The sequence below is a fragment of the Arachis hypogaea genome, chromosome 20 (genome assembly GCF_003086295.3).
Source record: "Arachis hypogaea cultivar Tifrunner chromosome 20, arahy.Tifrunner.gnm2.J5K5, whole genome shotgun sequence".
Taxonomy (NCBI): domain Eukaryota; kingdom Viridiplantae; phylum Streptophyta; class Magnoliopsida; order Fabales; family Fabaceae; genus Arachis; species Arachis hypogaea.
The window spans coordinates 32,322,830-32,342,594 of NC_092055.1; the positions used below are offsets into that span (position 1 = coordinate 32,322,830).

Genomic DNA, 19,765 nt, shown 5'->3' on the forward strand with positions numbered 1-19,765 from the left:
AATAGGAGCCTTGTAAAAAAAAGGGGTAAACAAAACCGCAACTCGAAAGCGCAACACTCCGATCACTAACACAACGAGCAAAGGATAAGCTAACGCAAGATCATATATATAAAGAGTATCAAAAACAGGAATATCAAGACTCAAAATCCGGCTGCGAAGGTAACCGGTTCGAGCATAGCAATATATACATATAATAAATAAGGAAAACCCCAAGGAAAACCCAAAGGGACATAAATACCGAAAACCTAATCTCCAAAATCCCCTCTAGAAGGAGTCATCACAGTTTGTATTATTTAATGGAGATAAAAGTATCTAAATAAGATATATAAATCAAGATAGAGTCCCGAGAACAAGAATCTTCGCTAATCCAGAAGTCCCCAGCATGCCTCAGCGAGAAGCCTCGCGTCCTGCATCTGAAAACCACAAAATCCGCATGGGTGAGAACCAGAGGTCCCCAGTACGGTAACAGCTTCCACATATATAATACATAATAATAGAGGAAATCCGAAGGCAATCCTAGAACTTCCTCCAGAAAATATCAAAGCTTATAAACAAGCTAAACCGTAAGCGGCAACTAACTAAAGATCCTTCAGTCTAACTAATACTTCCTTTCTACTTCCTTCAGACCTCCCAACAACCAGCAGGAGTATAATATAGCAAACACAGTTATATCAGATAAGAGATTTAAAATAGGAACAAATAAGGCATTTAGGCAATTAGCAAGTAATATGCAGTCAAATAGGCAATCTCAAACAATTCATGTAGTATGCTTATGATGCATGCCTGTCCCTAGTGGCTGATGATATCATCTGTCGGTTATAGAGCCAACCCGACAAGTCCTGGTAGCTAGCCATTGGACTGTCCCTCTGTCGTGCATCCCCAACTCGAGTTATACTCATCATAAACTTGATCATAATCATGATCCATATCCATCACCCTCACTGGTGAATATTTATCCATCACCATCACTGGTGAATATTTATGGGGGCGAGCTCATCCGGGCCTTTCACAGTGCCGGCACACTTACGACATAGGGTCAAAAGAGCTTCGAGTCTCAACCTGGAGCACATGGTGGCTAGCCATTGCTACTACCAGGGAACCCTCATCTCCAATGGTAGAAGTGCAAACCTTCACAATTCAATCAACATCATATATGCATTTATACTTGGCCATAAACATGGCTCCACCGTAACACGGCAATAATCTAGCCATCCGGCTCACGGTTAAATCCATAACCAGCCAATTCATTAACAATTACGGCCCTTCGGCCCATGGCACAACAAGCACTTCCACCGCCATTCTCCGCATCTCACATAATCATCTTTGATCCTCAATGATCATTCATTTTTCCTTGCTTCACTCGCAAGTTACCACATTCACTAGCCCTTTTTCTCATGCTAGGCATATCATAATGATTTAAGACATAAGTGGTGAGATCGGAGGCTTAGAAGTATGAAATTTGGCTTTTAAAACTCAAAAATCAACTTTGGAATGAAACAGGTCCACGCGTACGCGCACGCGTGGATGGCGCTTTCTCGAAGAACGGCGCGTACGCACCAAGTGTGCCTACGCGCGAGGGGTTATTCTGCTAAAAATTTTCTAAGTTAAAAGCTGCAGAATTTACAGATTCAAACCCCAATCTTCCGACGGACATAACTTCCTCATTTTAAATCGTTTTTCACTCGTTCTTCGAACGGCATGGACATCCCGGATCCAATTTCATTTCTAAACAGATTTGGCACAAATCAGAGATCCGTAGTTCAAGTTATGTCCCGTCAAAGTATGCCCAAAAACCATGTTTTCATACAAAACCACAAGGTGCCATTTTCAAAACAAGCCACTTTCAACTCTTTTCAAAATCAATCAAACATGCCAATTTCAATCCTTCTCTTTGAAATCATTCAAAATGTACCAAAATCAACAACAAGCCATCCTCAACTCACACATTGACACTTTACCAAGGTTTCCAAAACCACATCCAACCATTTTAACACTTCTCAATCAAATGGCTAAAGGACAAACACAATATCATGTCATACATCCTTCCTCATCCCAATTTCCAATAATACCATTTCCAATTAACCATCATTATACATAATCAACATCATACTCACCATCAACATGGTACCACCCATCAATTCAACCTCAATCATCCATCAAGCATATATCACAACATGCATTTCTCATATTTCACACAAACAAGGCATCAATATTCATAATCACATATATGAACACATCATATATTTCAACCATTCAACAACACCAACAATTCAATGCCTATCTTAGGGCCTCTAGCCTAAGTATTTCCTACCACATTACATATTAGATACGGGAAACTAAAACCATACCTTAGCCGATTCCCCAAGCTCAACCGGAGCACTTCCAAACCACTTGTCCACAAGCTCTCAAGGTATCAACACCTCCAAGAACAGATTTTATCACACAAAACCCTCTTCCAAGCTTTCCAAAATCACCAATCAAGCTCCAATATTCACATATACACAACCTAAGCCACAATCATCATACCCATACACAACATCTCAATACCCAAACATCATAGAACAACAAATTATACTAGGGTTGAGAATCTTACCACACCCAAGGTCCAAGGAGACAAGATTAACCTTCTCCTTCAAGAGAGTTGGGTCCTATAACATCAAAGAACCCAAAATCTCAACATTTTTGCTCATGAAACTCGAAATCAAGGGCTGGAATTTCGAACAGTAAAACGTGGCTTACCTCAAGATTGATTGTATGGGTTTTGTAGAGCTCTCCGCGGTGAACGCGTGGCCGCAAACGGAGCGGCAATCGGAGCTCTAGATCAAAAGTTATGGTGGTTTGAAGATCAAGTGAGAGAAAGAATTGAGAGAGTGTTCTTCCCTCCATAGCCTCCATTTTCAGCGTGTTTAGTGTGTTGTGAGGAGAGAGAGTGCTGAAAACTAGGGTTTTGGTTTAGTTATGTTGGGCCAAGGGCCCACTTTGGGTCCGGTTGGTCCGGTTTGGCCCGTTCGGTCAATCTTGGTCCGATTTCTATAAAATTGGTATCGAAATTCTCGTCTCAATTTCCTCTATCACATTTAGCCATAAAATAACATTTTTGGCTTTCTAGAATAAATTCTCATTTATGGGTTAATTAGCCATTAATTAACCGGGTCTTACATTCTACCCACCTAATTGGGAATTTTGCCCACAAAATTCAAATTCAATTACCTGAGAATAAGTGCGGATAATCCGTTCGTATCTCCGACTCAAGTTCCCAAGTGTGTTCTTCAACACCGCCTTGACTCCAAGCCACTTTGACTAATGAAACCTCTTTTCCACGCAATCGTTTGATGCTAGTATCGTCAATTCTAACTGGAGCCACTGGAAGCGTCAAATCTTCTCTTAACTGAACTGATTCAGTTTCTAACACATGGCTAGCATCAGGAGTGTACTTCCGAAGCTGTGACACGTGAAACACATCGTGCAGGTTCGAAAGATGAGGTGGTAGAGCCACCCGATACGCCACCGGCCCAATCCTCTCCAGGATCTGAAATGGACCAATGTATCGAGGATTCAACTTCTCTGCTTTAATCGCTCTACCTACTCCTGTGGTCGGAGTAACCTTCAGGAAAACATGATCTCCTTCCTCAATTCCAAGGGCTTCCGCCTCTGATCGGCGTAACTCTTTTGGCGACTCTGCGCCGTAAGCATCCTGTCTCGGATTTTCTTGACTTGTTCAGTGGTTTCAGCTATCATTTCTGGCCCCAACAAGCCTTTCTCTCCAGCTTCATACCAACATAGTGGAGATTGACATTTCCTCCCATACAATGCCTCATACGGAGCCATTCCGATGCTCGCATGGTAACTATTATTGTATGCAAACTCCACTAACGGCATATACCGATCCCAACTCGTCGGTTGGTCCAAAACACAAGCTCTCAACATATCCTCTAGTGTTTGGATCGTCCTCTCAGATTGACCATCTGTTTGAGGATGGTAAGCTGTACTCAAGCTTAATTGGGTTCCAAAAGCTTTCTGAAATGCACCCCAGAACCTCGAAGTGAAACGAGGATCTCTATCAGAGATTATAGTAGCAGGTACACCATGGAGTCTCACAATCTCCTTTATGTATAACCGAGCTAGCTCCTCAAGGGTGTAAGTCATCCGAATGGGCAAAAAGTGAGCTGACTTCGTCAGTCGGTCCACAATCACCCAGATAGCATCAAAACCAGTCCTAGTCCTTGGCAATCCCGACACAAAGTCCATTGCAATACTTTCCCACTTCCATTGCGGAACCTCTAAAGGTTGCAACATCCCGGAAGGTCTTTGATGTTCAATCTTTACCTTTTGACAAGTTAAGCACTTTGAAACATATTCCGCCACATCATTCTTCATACCCGGCCACCAAAACATCACCTTTAAATCATGGTACATCTTAGTACTTCCCAGGTGAATGGAGAATCCACTTTTGTGTGCCTCCCTTAAGATATCTTGTCTCAAAGTACCAACATCCGGCACAATGATCCTACCCTTGAATCTCCATAACCCATCTTTTTCTTCTGACACTCTCCACTGTTTTCCTTGCTCGATAGCCGGTAACACCTTCCATAATGCTTCATCATTTTCATGAGCCTTTAGGAGTTCGAACTTAAAGTCACTTGAGATTTCTAATCGGCTCAAACACAAGTTTCCAGATACTTCTCGAGCACCAATTTTTAGACTCTCGAATCCCTTGAGCAACTTCTCCTCTTGAAGCATCATCCAAGACGCATATAACGACTTCCGACTTAACGCATCCGCCACTATATTCGCTTTTCCCGGATGGTAATTCAACTCAAAGTCGTAGTCCTTCAATAATTCCATCCACCTCCTTTGCCTCATATTAAGCTCTTTCTGATCAAAGAGGTATTTCAAACTCTTGTGATCAGAAAAGACTTGGAACTTAACCCCATAGAGATAATGCCTCCACACCTTCAAGGCAAATACGACCGCAGCGAGTTCCAGATCGTGCGTAGGGTAACTAACTTCATGAGGTCTCAACTGTCGTGAGGCATACGCCACTACATTATGATGCTGCATTAGCACGCACCCTAGACCCTTCAACGATGCATCACAGTACACCTCAAAAGACTCGTTCGGCTCAGGTAACACTAACACAGGTGCAGTGGTCAACTTTTTCTTCAATGCCTGAAAGCTCTCCTCGCACTCAGGAGTCCAAACAAACAGAGTGTCTTTGCGAGTTAACTTTGTCAACGGCAAAGCTAATTGCGAAAAGCCTTTGATGAACCTTCGGTAATAGCCAGCTAAACCCAGAAAACTCCTTATCTCAGTTACTGTGGTTGGTTGCTTCCATTCCATCACAGCCTCCACCTTAGTTGGATCTACGGCTATTCCCCTCTTACTCACCACGTGACCCAAAAACTTTACCTCATCCTTCCAAAACTCACACTTAGACAATTTCGCATAGAGTTTCTTCTCCTTTAAAATTTGCAACACGGTCCGCAAGTGTTCCGCATGCTCTTCTTTGGTCTTGGAGTAAATTAGTATGTCGTCAATGAAGACAACAACGAATTTATCCAGAAACGGACGGAACACTCTATTCATGTAATCCATAAACACCGCAGGAGCGTTCGTCAACCCAAAAGACATTACAGTATACTCATAATGACCATAACGAGTCCTGAAAGCAGTCTTAGGGATATCCTCACCCCTCACCCTTATCTGGTGATAACCGGATCGCAAATCGATCTTGGAGAAAACCCCAGCTCCTTGTAATTGATCCATGAGATCATCAATCCTCGGCAATGGGTATTTATTCTTTATGGTGACCTTGTTCAGCTGCCTGTAATCCACACAGAGCCGCATACTTCCATCTTTCTTCTTTACCAGTAATACTGGAGCACCCCACGGGGAAACACTTGGTCGAATAAAGTTCTTACCCAACAATTCCTCTAACTGAGACTTTAGTTCGGCCATCTCTAACGGTGACATCCTATAAGGAGCACTTGAGATTGGTCCCGCCCCAGGCACCAACTCAATAGCAAACTCGACCTCTCGGTTAGGTGGAAATTCCTCAATATCATCGGGAAACACTTCCGGAAACTCACACACTACCGGAATCTGATCCAACTTTTGATCATCACCCGAAACACCAGCGGTTAACAACAGGATACCCTGACATTCGATTCCAGAACAGTTCACCATCATCGAATTCAAGTAATAATTATTCACCACGACCGGCCCTTTTGTATCTTCCGGCATAAAGTACACCGACTTTGTAGAACAATCAAGCAGGACATGGTTCTCAGATAACCAGTCCAATCCCAAGATAAGATCAAGACCGATCATCGGTAAGCAGATTAAATTATGGACAAAATCACGCTGCTTGAACCTGAACGAAACTTTCGGGCATCCTAGCCTAGTTACCATGGCTTCATGGGTAGCATTATGTACCTTTAGGTCATAACCTAAGGTTACGATCTTCAATCCTAACTCATGGGCTTTCTCAAATGCAATAAATGAATGCGATGCTCCCGAATCAAATAAAGCATTTAAAGTTTGACCAGCCATTTCACAGTTACCTCGAATGAGTGTCTCAGATCCTTCTGCACCCACAGCTGAGGTGGTGAACACCCGACCAGTCTGTTGTGCTTTCCCAGCACCTTGCTTTTGCTTCTCTGGACAACTTGCGGCTTTATGCCCCGCCTTTCCACAATTGTAGCACAAACCCCATCCGGCCTTGCATGGTACTCCCGGATGGTGACTCCCACACCTAGTACAAGCTTGATCATTCTGAGGCTGCTTCCCAAACCTTTTCCCTTGGGAGTAGTTGTTGTTGGGCCTCCTAAAAGAACCTCCCCTCTTGAAAGACAGACCTCTAGGTGCAAAGCTCTTCCCTCGGTTCTGTGGAAATGATCCTTTGTGACTTCCTTTCTCAGCGGCTGCCCTCTTCACACACTCTTCAGCAACCCTACACTTGTTCACCAATTCGGAGAAAGTCCTAATCTCCATTGGCCCCACCGAACCGAAAATATCACTCCGGAGTCCTCCCTCGTACTTAACACACTTCCATTCCTCATATTCCACCGGAGTCCCTTGACACATACGAGAGAATCTGAACAGCTCCTCAAACTTGTCAGTATACTCAGATACGGACATAGTACCCTGCTTCAGCTGCAACAATTCAAGCTCCTTGGCCGTCCTAGCAGAAGTCGGAAAGTACTTCTTATAGAACTCCTCTTGGAAGACATCCCAGGTGATATAATCATCACCCTGCTGCAGAAGACAACGGATACCTTGCCACCAATGCGACGCTTCACCTGTGAGCATATAGGTAGCGAACTCGACACGCTGTCCTTCAGGTACCACTTGTGCTTGCAGTGCTCGCTCTATAGCCTGAAACCATGTATCGGCCTCAGTCGGGCTAGTAGTTCCCTTGAACTTAGGTGGATTAACCTTCAAAAGTTCGCCAGTGTCATCGGGCCCTGAACTCCACCTCCGTCATTACCATGGTTGTTCATCTGTTGACCAAGAGCCTCAGCAGTGGCTTGCATAGCAGCAGCCATATTCTCCAACGCAGTCATAAAGTTCAACGGGTCATTAGGGTTAGTCTCCGGCGCACGAGCATTAGTACGACCTCTCCCACGGCCTCTACCGCGTCCACGAGGCGCCATCTGGTTCCTATACACACCAAACAATCGATATTAAGTTGATCAGTCTCAATATCGGAAGTTTAGTACTTTAAAGTCCCAAATGCATGCTCATGAACGTTTATGCCAACTATATCAAGTAGATATACTAACAGCACATAACACACATACAGAGAATGCACAGAAGCATAGTCAGTCCATTCCTCAGGCTCTACAGAAACGAACTGCTCTGATACCATAATGTAAAACCCTACCATACAGAGACTTATGCTTAAGTCATAATTCAGAGATGGCAAGGTATTACGACCTCTAAAACAAAAATTTAGTACGTATAGTAGTATGAATGATTGATTATAACTAGGAGCCTTGTAAAAAAAAAGGGGTAAACAAAAACCGCAACTCGAAAGCGCAACACTCCGATCACTAACACAACGAGCAAAGGATAAGCTAACGCAAGATCATATATATAAAGAGTATCTAAAACAGGAATATCAAGACTCAAAATCCGGCTGCGAAGGTAACCGGTTCGAGCATAGCAATATATACATATAATAAAATAAGGAAAACCCCAAGGAAAACCCAAAGGGACATAAATACCGAAAACCTAATCTCCAAAATCCCCTCTAGAAGGAGTCATCACAGTTTGTATTATTTAATGGAGATAAAAGTATCTAAACAAGATATATAAATCAAGATAGAGTCCCGAGAACAAGAATCTTCGCTAATCCAGAAGTCCCCAGCATGCCTCAACGAGAAGCCTCGCGTCCTGCATCTGAAAACCACAAAATCCGCATGGGTGAGAACCAGAGGTCCCCAGTACGGTAACAGCTTCCACATATATAATACATAATAATAGAGGAAATCCGAAGGCAATCCTAGAACTTCCTCCAGAAAATATCAAAGCTTATAAACAAGCTAAACCGTAAGCGGCAACTAACTAAAGATCCTTCAGTCTAACTAATACTTCCCTTTCTACTTCCTTCAGACCTCCCAACAACCAGCAGGAGTATAATATAGCAAACACAGTTATATCAGACAAGAGATTTACAAATAGGAACAAATAAGGCATTTAGGCAATTAGCAAGTAATATGCAGTCAAATAGGCAATCTCAAACAATTCATGTAGTATGCTTATGATGCATGCCTGTCCCTAGTGGCTGATGATATCATCTGTCGGTTATAGAGCCAACCCGACAAGTCCTGGTAGCTAGCCATTGGACTGTTCCTCTGTCGTGCATCCCCAACTCGAGTTATACTCATCATAAACTTGATCATAATCATGATCCATATCCATCACCCTCACTGGTGAATATTTATCCATCACCATCACTGGTGAATATTTATGGGGGCGAGCTCATCCGGGCCTTTCACAGTGCCCGGCCACACTTACGACATAGGGTCAAAAGAGCTTCGAGTCTCAACCTGGAGCACATGGTGGCTAGCCATTGCTACTACCCAGGGAAACCCTCATCTTCAATGGTAGAAGTGCAATCCTTCACAATTCAATCAACATCATATGTGCATTTATACTTGGCCATAAACATGGCTCCGCCGTAACACGGCAATAATCTAGCCATCCGGCTCACGGTTAAATCCATAACCAGCCAATTCATTAACAATTACGGCCCTTCGGCCCATGGCACAACAAGCACTTCCACCGCCATTCTCCGCATCTCACATAATCATCTTTGATCCTCAATGATCATTCATTTTTCCCTTGCTTCACTCGCAAGTTACCACATTCACTAGCCCTTTTTCTCATGCTAGGCATATCATAATGATTTAAGACATAAGTGGTGAGATCGGAGGCTTAGAAGTATGAAATTTGGCTTTTAAAACTCAAAAATCAACTTTGGAATGAAAACAGGTCCACGCGTACGCGCACGCGTGGATGGCGCTTTCTCGAAGAACGGCGCGTACGCACCAAGTGCGCCTACGCGCGAGGGGTTATTCTGCTAAAAATTTTCTAAGTTAAAAGCTGCAGAATTTACAGATTCAAACCCCAATCTTCCGACGGACATAACTTCCTCATTTTAAATCGTTTTTCACTCGTTCTTCGAACGGCATGGACATCCCGGATCCAATTTCATTTCTAAACAGATTTGGCACAAATCAGAGATCCGTAGTTCAAGTTATGTCCCGTCAAAGTATGCCCAAAAACCATGTTTTCATACAAAACCACAAGGTGCCATTTTCAAAACAAGCCACTTTCAACTCTTTTCAAAATCAATCAAACATGCCAATTTCAATCCTTCTCTTTGAAATCATTCAAAATGTACCAAAATCAACAACAAGCCATCCTCAACTCACACATTGACACTTTACCAAGGTTTCCAAAACCACATCCAACCATTTTAACACTTCTCAATCAAATGGCTAAAGGACAAACACAATATCATGTCATACATCCTTCCTCATCCCAATTTCCAATAATACCATTTCCAATTAACCATCATTATACATAATCAACATCATACTCACCATCAACATGGTACCACCCATCAATTCAACCTCAATCATCCATCAAGCATATATCACAACATGCATTTCTCATATTTCACACAAACAAGGCATCAATATTCATAATCACATATATGAACACATCATATATTTCAACCATTCAACAACACCAACAATTCAATGCCTATCTTAGGGCCTCTAGCCTAAGTATTTCCTACCACATTACATATTAGATACGGGAAACTAAAACCATACCTTAGCCGATTCCCCAAGCTCAACCGGAGCACTTCCAAACCACTTGTCCACAAGCTCTCAAGGTATCAACACCTCCAAGAACAGATTTTATCACACAAAACCCTCTTCCAAGCTTTCCAAAATCACCAATCAAGCTCCAATATTCACATATACACAACCTAAGCCACAATCATCATACCCATACACAACATCTCAATACCCAAACATCATAGAACAACAAATTATACTAGGGTTGAGAATCTTACCACACCCAAGGTCCAAGGAGACAAGATTAACCTTCTCCTTCAAGAGAGTTGGGTCCTATAACATCAAAGAACCCAAAATCTCAACATTTTTGCTCATGAAACTCGAAATCAAGGGCTGAAATTTCGAACAGTAAAATGTGGCTTACCTCAAGATTGATTGTATGGGTTTTGTAGAGCTCTCCGCGGTGAACGCGTGGCCGCAAACGGAGCGGCAATCGAAGCTCTAGATCAAAAGTTATGGTGGTTTGAAGATCAAGTGAGAGAAAGAACTTGAGAGAGTGTTCTTCCCTCCATAGCCTCCATTTTCAGCGTGTTTAGTGTGTTGTGAGGAGAGAGAGTGCTGAAAACTAGGGTTTTGGTTTAGTTATGTTGGGCCAAGGGCCCACTTTGGGTCCGGTTGGTCCGGTTTGGCCCGTTCGGTCCAATCTTGGTCTGATTTCTATAAAATTGGTATCGAAATTCTCGTCTCAATTTCCTCTATCACATTTAGCCATAAAAATAACATTTTTGGCTTTCTAGAATAAATTCTCATTTATGGGTTAATTAGCCATTAATTAACCGGGTCTTACACTAAAGTACAAACTCATAAATCAATGCAACTAAACATATCAATGGTTAATTTTAAAAATGAGCAAAATTAATTCATGTTATTATAATTTTGATCATTATCGCATACATATCAACAAATTTCATTTCCATATTTCAAATACTTTACACATTTGAAATTACCCATACCTGGTTACACGGTACACAAAATTCTAGTTAAGCACATCTGAAAATCTTATGTCATCTAAAAATTAGTGTATTCTAATTAAACTTCCATGAATATTTTTTATCCATAGTGTTTTATAATCTAACTGCATTAAACAAGGAATATATAGACAATGAAAAATAATTAGAAAAATTTTAGAAAATTCAAAAAGTTACAATTGAAGAGCAATACAAAATATCCTAACAATTGATTTAGAAAATTTGCATGTATCTGAGTGTAACTAATGTCCGTATCCCATTACTAATTAACAACACTGTTATTCATAATTTGAAACGTGCAGCTTAAATCTTAACAACAATTCATTCCAAAGTCATCAAATCCGGCAGCGTTGTTTTGTATTGATTCTTGTTCCATAAAATTGAAAAACAAAGGGCAATATTAATTTATTTTTCCATAAAACTAAAAAATAACAGTTAGAGAAGAAAGGAGGAGGGAATTGACTTAGGCACATCTATAATTCTTGTATTCTTTAAAAATAAAAAGAAGAAAAAAAGGCAGGGTTTGAGTTTACACACAATGATGTAACAAGAGTTTGTGTTCACATACAATGACTGCCATAGAACTATAAAGATTTGAACTGATGAATATATATAATTAATAAGACTAAGACTGGTGGTCTTGGAGCTAGTTCTGGACTATATTCACATTGCTCAGAACTACCATAACCATTAACTCTTACTTCATTGCTCAATGCCAGCAGCAACACCAGTGCTACCTAAAATAGTATATCAATTACAGATTCATTGAATTTCTCCTAGATTAAGAAATTTCTCCAATATGCAAATAACAAAATCAATGAAAATAAGGCAACAATCATAGGGCAATGCATATATATGTCTTTATCCTAACCATATGAATCAAGAAATTGAAAAAAATTTACAAGGCAAAGAAGAATATCAAAGAGTGCCTAGTAAAAAATAAAGTTTGCAAATTTATTGGATCAAATTGGTTTTGATTGAAGCTACACCAACCAACTACCATTGGATATACCCAAACAGAATCAAACACATGTATAATTAGATGTTTCATATTGATGTAAAAACAAAAAAGAAAGCAAAACATGCATTGACCCTACCTAAACAATCCAAACAAAGATTTAATCTTGAAACAAGGAATAATCCTACACCAATTCTGAATACAAAACAAAATAAATGAAAGCATAGAAACGTACTTACTAGCATGTTGTGTTGGTTAAAGCGGAGTAAAGAAGACAAAAGGAAGAGACAGTGGCCAAGCACTAACACAAATAACAAATAAGCTTTTAGCGCAGAGAGAGGCAAATAACAAATAATCTTAGAAATAATTACTAAGGCTGCTAGTTAATTAATCTTCTCATTATTTTTGTAGATAACTAGTGAAGTGAATGCCTACAAACTTCAACTTAAGGTGACTCTATTAACTTGAAATTGACTTCAAATTGTGCTGCATTTTGGAGGTATTACATCGTTCAGGAGAGCCAGAATGAGCAGTGACACACTCCACAGTCCTAAACCCTCTTCCTCTCTGAGTGAATGAGAACAGCAGCAGAAATAGCAAACATGCATCATGTTTAGAATAGCAAATATGCATCATGTGTTAGCAAAATGCACAAACAATACAATGAACATACATATAGGAATTCTGAACCAATAATAAAATAATGATATAAAATTTCAAGATGAACTCAACAACTTACAAGAGGAAAAACAACCACTACCAATATCTGTACTGCACCAATCTCAAGAAATGTACCAACTATTGGGAAACCATAACTGAAAAATAAAAGTCGAACAACAGCAATAGTGGGGGATACAACTATAGGATTGATCAATCTGAAAGGAGATCATAAAATGAGGTTCATTATCAGCTACACAGAACAGTAAATCTAAGGCACAAAAAGATTAGGAAGAGTGATTGAAGTTCTTAGGAAAGTAATAGGTCATAGCTCCATATTTTTTAGTTAAAAAATATAAAAAATTAGGACGAGTGATGCATGTAGACGGGAAAGAATCATGTGGAAAAATTAATGAGATAAGCTAAATTAATCACAGCTTGTTGATTTTGGATTAGAATATATTGTTAACCTAAGAAATCAATTATAAACCTTAATTAATGACAACCAACTATATATATGACATCACTAAATCTAAATGTTTATGCTTATTCTTAAAGCATTCTTCTTCCTAGATTATCCTCTATGACATCACTAAATCAAATATAAGTGCAGAAAAGGAAAATCAAAAGGAAGAAGAGATGTTAAGCTAACCTGTGCTGCAAAGATTCGTGAACATGCAACATAAAACAATAATAATAAAACATTAGAAATTTCACATAATATAGAAAATCAAGCTGTAACACCCTAATTAGCCTAAGCTTTACCTCGCATCGTAAAGCAAAGGTTAATTAGAGATTACGATAGTTCTAAGCTCATACATAATATATATATATATATATATATATATATATATATATATATATATATATATATAGAAAGAATAGTATAATCTAGAAGCCTGATGAAGGATATAGCTCAAAAACAGGATTTAAAAAGTGCAAAACGTGCTAACGAAGCTACTACTTAAAGCACAAGAAATAGATACAAATATATCAAAATATAATAGTATAGTATCATAAAAATCTAGCCACGGCTCGCGGAGTTTAAGCCGGCTAGCCATATACAGATATACAGAACCAGATAGTAAAAACAGCTTATACAAGTTTTGTTCTCTCACTACATGCCTCTAGGCTAAACAAAATACAAAAGTGAGAGATGTATAAACAAAATAAACAAAAGACTCCAAAAGGTATCATGATCCTCCGCTCCTGTTACCATCCAAACAACTCACCGAAGTGGGTTGCTACCTGCATCTAAAAAACACAACAGAAATATGGTATGAGAATCGAAGGTTCTCAGTATGGTAACAGTGCCCAGTGATGTAGGATATAAGACTCCGGGATGCCAAAGGCAATCCTAAGCTCTATATCCATCACAAGATTAAATCTTAAAGCATACAAAAACAGATAAGCATGATCATATAAGTCTTAACATAAATAAACATAGTATTCTATCTTAAGGGATTTCTATTCTAACCAAACACCGCTGTCCCACAGCCTTCACCAACCTATCCTCCATGCGAACCTCCTCAATCCCAGTAGAAATCACAATTATATACAATGCAAGTAAACCACAAGTAGAAGCATATAAGGCAAGTAACTCAAGTAGCAATTAGGCATGTTATACAAATAGGCATACAATTACAAGTCGGCAAAGCAAACAAACAGATAGAAAGTGCATATGATGAATGCCTGTCCTATTGGCTATGATATCACATTGTCGATTCAATTTAAAACCCGACACATCTCCATGGAGATGTCGCCCTTCGGAATCATTATTGGGAAGCTCCGAGATATAGTGCTCGAATCACTGTCCAGCGTTTTGTGCCTGCACACTCTGATGATCCGAAGGGATGCGAGTGGGATACTCTTGCCTCAGACCTCACATCTCAACACAAGCGGGACGAACCACTGCACTTACACCACCGCCGCTATCTCGACAGGCGAAATCCAATCGCCGTCCTTGCCGGGTGGTGCACGAAATTGTGATGTCCAGGCTCGAACAATCCCTGGCAACATGAGCAACTTGGTACGCGTAATCGTGATTACACTTTAATTATGTAAAATTCATGGCTCTTTCTTTCCCTGGCAATGGCGCCAAGAACATGGTGCCAATACCATGGTTCACAACTTCGATACAACTAACCAGCAAGTGCACTGGGTCGTCCAAGTAATACCTTACGTGAGTAAGGGTCGAATCCCACGGAGATTGTTGGTATGAAGCAAGCTATGGTCACCTTGTAAATCTCAGTCAGGCGGATATAAAACAGTTATGTGGTTTTCGAATATTAATTAATAAAAAGTAGAGATAGAGATACTTATGTAATTCATTGGTAGGAATTTCAGATAAGCGAATGGAGATGCTTTTCGTTCCTCTGAACCTCTGCTTTCCTGCTATCTTCATCCAATCAGTCTCACTCCTTTCCATGGCTGGCTTTATGTGATACATCACCACTGTCAATGGCTACTTTCGGTCATCTCTCGGGAAAATGATCCAATGCCCTGTCACGGCACGGCTAATCGTCTGGAGGCATCACCCTTGCCAATGGCTTCATCTTATCCTCTCAGTGAATAATATGCTCACGCACCCTGTCACGGCACGGCTATTCATCTGTCGATTCTCGATCATGCTGGAATAGGATTTACTATCCTTTTGCGTCTGTCACTAACGCCCTGCAATCGCGAGTTAGGAGCTCGTCACAGTCATTCAATCATTGAATCCTACTCGGAATACCACAGACAAGGTTTAGACTTTCCGGATTCTCTTGATTGCCGCCATCATTCTAGCTTACGCCACGAAGATTCTGGTTAAGAGATCTAAGAGATATTCATTCTAGCTTAATTCATGTAGAACAGAAGTGTTTGTCAGGCACGCGTTCATAGGGGAGAAGGATGATGAACGTCACACATAATCATCACCTTCATCACGTTCTTGGGTGCGAATGGATATCTTAGAGGTGAAATAAGATGAATTGAATAGAAAACAGTAGTACTTTGCATTAATCTTTGAGGAACAGCAGAGCTCCACACCTTAATCTATAGAGTGTAGAAATTCTACCGTTGAAAATACATAAGTGAAGGTCCAGGCATGGCCGAGATGGCCTGCCCCCTAAAGCGTGATCAATAGTCTCCTAAGATGAACAATAGATTAAAACTGAGACCAAAGATGCCTAATACAATAGTAAAAGGTCCTATTTATAATAAACTAGTCACTAGGGTTTACATGAGTAAGTAATTGATGCATAAATCCACTTCCGGGGCCCACTTGGTGTGTGTTTGGGCTGAGCTTGAGTGGGGCACGTGTAGAGGTCCTCCTTGGAGTTGAACGCCAGTTTTAGTGCCAGTTTGGGCGTTCAACTCTGGTTTTGGCTCCTTTTCTGGCGCTGGACGCCAGATTTGGATAGAAAGCTGGCGTTGAACGCCAGTTTACGTCGTCTATTCTTGGCCAAAGTATGGACTATTATATATTGCTGGAAAGCCCTGGATGTCTACTTTCCAACGCAATTGGAAGCGCGCCATTTCAAGTTCTGTAGCTCCAGAAAATCCACTTTGAGTGCAGGGAGGTCAGAATCCAACAGCATCAGCAGTCCTTCTTCAACCTCTGAATCTGATTTTTGCTCAAGTCCCTCAATTTCAGCCAGAAAATACCTGAAATCACAGAAAGACACACAAACTCATAGTAAAGTCCAGAAATGTGAATTTAACATAAAAACTAATGAAAACATCCCTAAAAGTAACTGGATCCTACTAAAAACATAATAAAAACAATGTCAAAAAGCGTATAAATTATCCGCTCATCACAACACCAAACTTAAATTGTTGCTTGTCCCCAAGCAACTGAAAATCAAATAGGATAAAAAGAAGAGAATATACTATAAATTCCAAACTATCAATGAAACATAGCTTCAATCAAATGAGCGGGACTTATAGCTTTTTGCCTCTTGAATAGTTTTGGCATCTCACTTTATCCATTGAGGTTCAGAATGATTGGCATCTATAGGAACTTCAGATTTCGAATAGTGTTATTGACTCTCCTAGTTCAGTATGATGATTCTTGAACACAACTTCTTTATGAGTCTTGGCCGTGGCCCTAAGCACTTTGTTTTCCAGTATTACCACCGGATACATAAATGCCACAGACACATAATTGGGTGAACCCTTTCAGATTGTAACTCAGCTTTGCTAAAGTCCCCAATTAGAGGTGTCCAGGATTCTTAAGCACACTCTTCTCTTTTTTTTTTTGCTTTAGACCTTGACTTTAACCGCTCAGTCTCAAGTTTTCACTTGACACCTACACGCCACAAGCACATGGTTAGGGATAGCTTGGTTTAGCCGCTTAGACCAGGATTTTATTCCTTCTAGGCCCTCCTATCCACTGATGCTCAAAGCCTTGGGATCCTTTTTATTTGCCCTTGCCTTTTGGTTTTAAGGGTTATTGGCTTTTTGCTCTTGCCTCTTGGTTTTAAGAGCTTTTGGCTTTTTCTGCTTGCTTTTTCTTTTTCTTTCTATATTTTTTTTTCGCCTATTTTTTTTTTTTTGCAAGCTTTGTTCTTTGCTGCTTTTTCTTGCTTCAAGAATCATTTTTATGATTTTTCAGATTATCAAATAACATGTCTCCTAGTCATCATTCTTTCAAGAGCCAACATATTTAACATTCTTAAACAACAACTTCAAAAGACATATGCACTGTTCAAGCATTCATTCAGAAAACAAGAAGCATTGTCACCACATCAATATAATTAAGCTAAGTTCAAGGATAAATTCGAAACTCATGTACTTCTTGTTCTTTTGAATTAAAACATTTTTCTTTTAAGAGAGGTGATGGATTCATAGGACATTCATATCTTTAAGACAAAGTTACTAACTACTAATGATCATGTAATGAAGACACAAACATAGCTAAGCACATAACATAGAAAACGAAAAACAGAAGAAATAAGAATAAGGAATGAATCCACCTTAGTGATGGTGGCGTTTCCTTCTTGAGGAACCAATGATGTCCTTGAGCTCTTCTATGTCTCTTCCTTGTCTTTGTTGCTCCTCCCTCATTGCTTTTTGATCTTCTCTTATTTCATGAAGCATGATGGAGTGCTCTTGATGTTCCACCCTTAGTTGTCCCATATTGGAACTTAATTCTCCTAGGGAGGTGTTTATGTGCTCCCAATAGTTTTGTGGAGGAAAGTGCATTTGAGGCATTTCCGGAATCTCATGGTGATGAGCTTCATACGCCTCTTGAGCTCCATGGGTGGGCTCTCTTGCTTGCTCCATCTTTTTCTTAGTGATGGGCTTGTCCTCTATGATGAGGATATCTCCCTCTATGTCAATCCCAGCTGAATTGCATAGGTGGCAAATAAGGTGAGGAAAGGCTAACCTTGCCATAGTGGAAGACTTGTCAGCCACCTTGTAGAGTTCTTGAGGTATAATCTCATGAACTTCCACCTCTTCTCCAATCATGATGCTATGGATCATGATGGCCCGGTCTATAGTAACTTCAGACCGGTTGCTAGTGGAAATGATTGAGCATTGAATGAACTCCAACCATCCTCTAGCTATAGGCTTGAGGTCCAATCTTCTTAGTTGAACCGGCTTGCCTTTGGAGTCAATCTTCCATTGAGCTCCTTCTACACATATGTCCATAAGGACTTGGTCCAACCTTTGATCAAATTTGACTCTCCTTGTGTAGGGGCGTGCGTTCTCTTCCATGTTTGGCAAGTTGAACGCCAACCTCACATTTTCCGGACTAAAATCTAAGTATTTCCCCCGAACCATTGTAACATAGTTCTTTGGATCCGGGTTCTTACTTTGATCATGGTTCTTGGTGATCCATGCATTGGCATAGAACTCTTGAACCATTAAGATGCCGACTTGTTGGATGGGATTTGTTAGAACTTCCCAACCTCTTCTTTGAATTTCATGTCGGATCTCCGGATACTCATTTCTTTTGAGTTTGAAAGGGACCTCAGGGATCACCTTCTTCTTGGCCACAACATCATAGAAGTGGTCTTGATGGGTTTTGGAGATGAACCTTTCCATCTTCCATGACTCGGATGTGGAAGCTTTTGTCTTCCCTTTCCCTCTTCTAGAGGATTCTCCGGTCTTAGATGCCATCAATGGTAATGGAAAAACAAAAAAGCTATGCTTTTACCACACCAAACTTAGAATATTGCTCGCCCTCGAGCAATAAACAAAAGAATAGATGAAGAAGAAGAAGAAATGGAGGAGAGGGAGAGGGTGATGTGGTTCTGCCAAGAAGGGTATAGAGGGGTTGTGTTGTGTGAATTTGAAGAAGAATGGAAGGCTTTATATAGGGAAGGGAGGGGGGGAAGGTTTCGGCCATATGGGTGGGTTTGGGTGGGAAATTGGTTTTGAATTTTGAAGGTAGGTGGAGTTTATGAGGTAGGTTTATGGGGAAGAGTGGATGGATGTGAGTGGTGAAGAGGTGATGGGGAAGAGAGTTTATGGGGTTGTGTGAAAGAGAGTGGTGAGAAGAAGTGAGTGGAGGTAGGTGGGGATCCTGTGGGGTCCACAGATCCTGAGTGGATCCTGTGGGGTCTACAGATCCTGAGGTGTTCAAGAAATTTCATCCCTGCACCCATTAGGCATGTAAAAATGCCTTTGCCCCCAACTCTGGGCGTTCAGCGCCAGGTTGGTGGCCATTTTGGGCGTTCAACGCCCATTTGTGTGCCATTTCTGGCGTTGAACGCCAGAACCATGCCTGTTCTGGCGTTCAGCGCCCAGAAGCTGCCCATTTTGGGCGTTCAGCGCCAGAACCATGCTCTGTTCTGGCGCTGAACGCCAGACAGATGCTC

General features: G+C 40.7%; 1 protein-coding gene across 1 annotated transcript in view; it reads right to left on the reverse strand.

Annotated features, from left to right (window-relative positions):
• The window catches only part of LOC140183026 (uncharacterized), an 82,693-nt gene that overhangs the window by 32,014 nt on the left and 30,914 nt on the right, over positions 1–19,765 (reverse strand). Inside the window, exons 3-5 of the mRNA XM_072231026.1 lie at positions 13,039–13,174; positions 11,974–12,078; positions 4,597–6,156 (exon numbers count right to left, since the gene is read on the reverse strand). Coding sequence (XP_072087127.1) covers positions 4,597–6,156; positions 11,974–12,078; positions 13,039–13,174 — 1,801 coding nt within the window. The remainder of the gene's footprint in view (positions 1–4,596; positions 6,157–11,973; positions 12,079–13,038; positions 13,175–19,765) is intronic.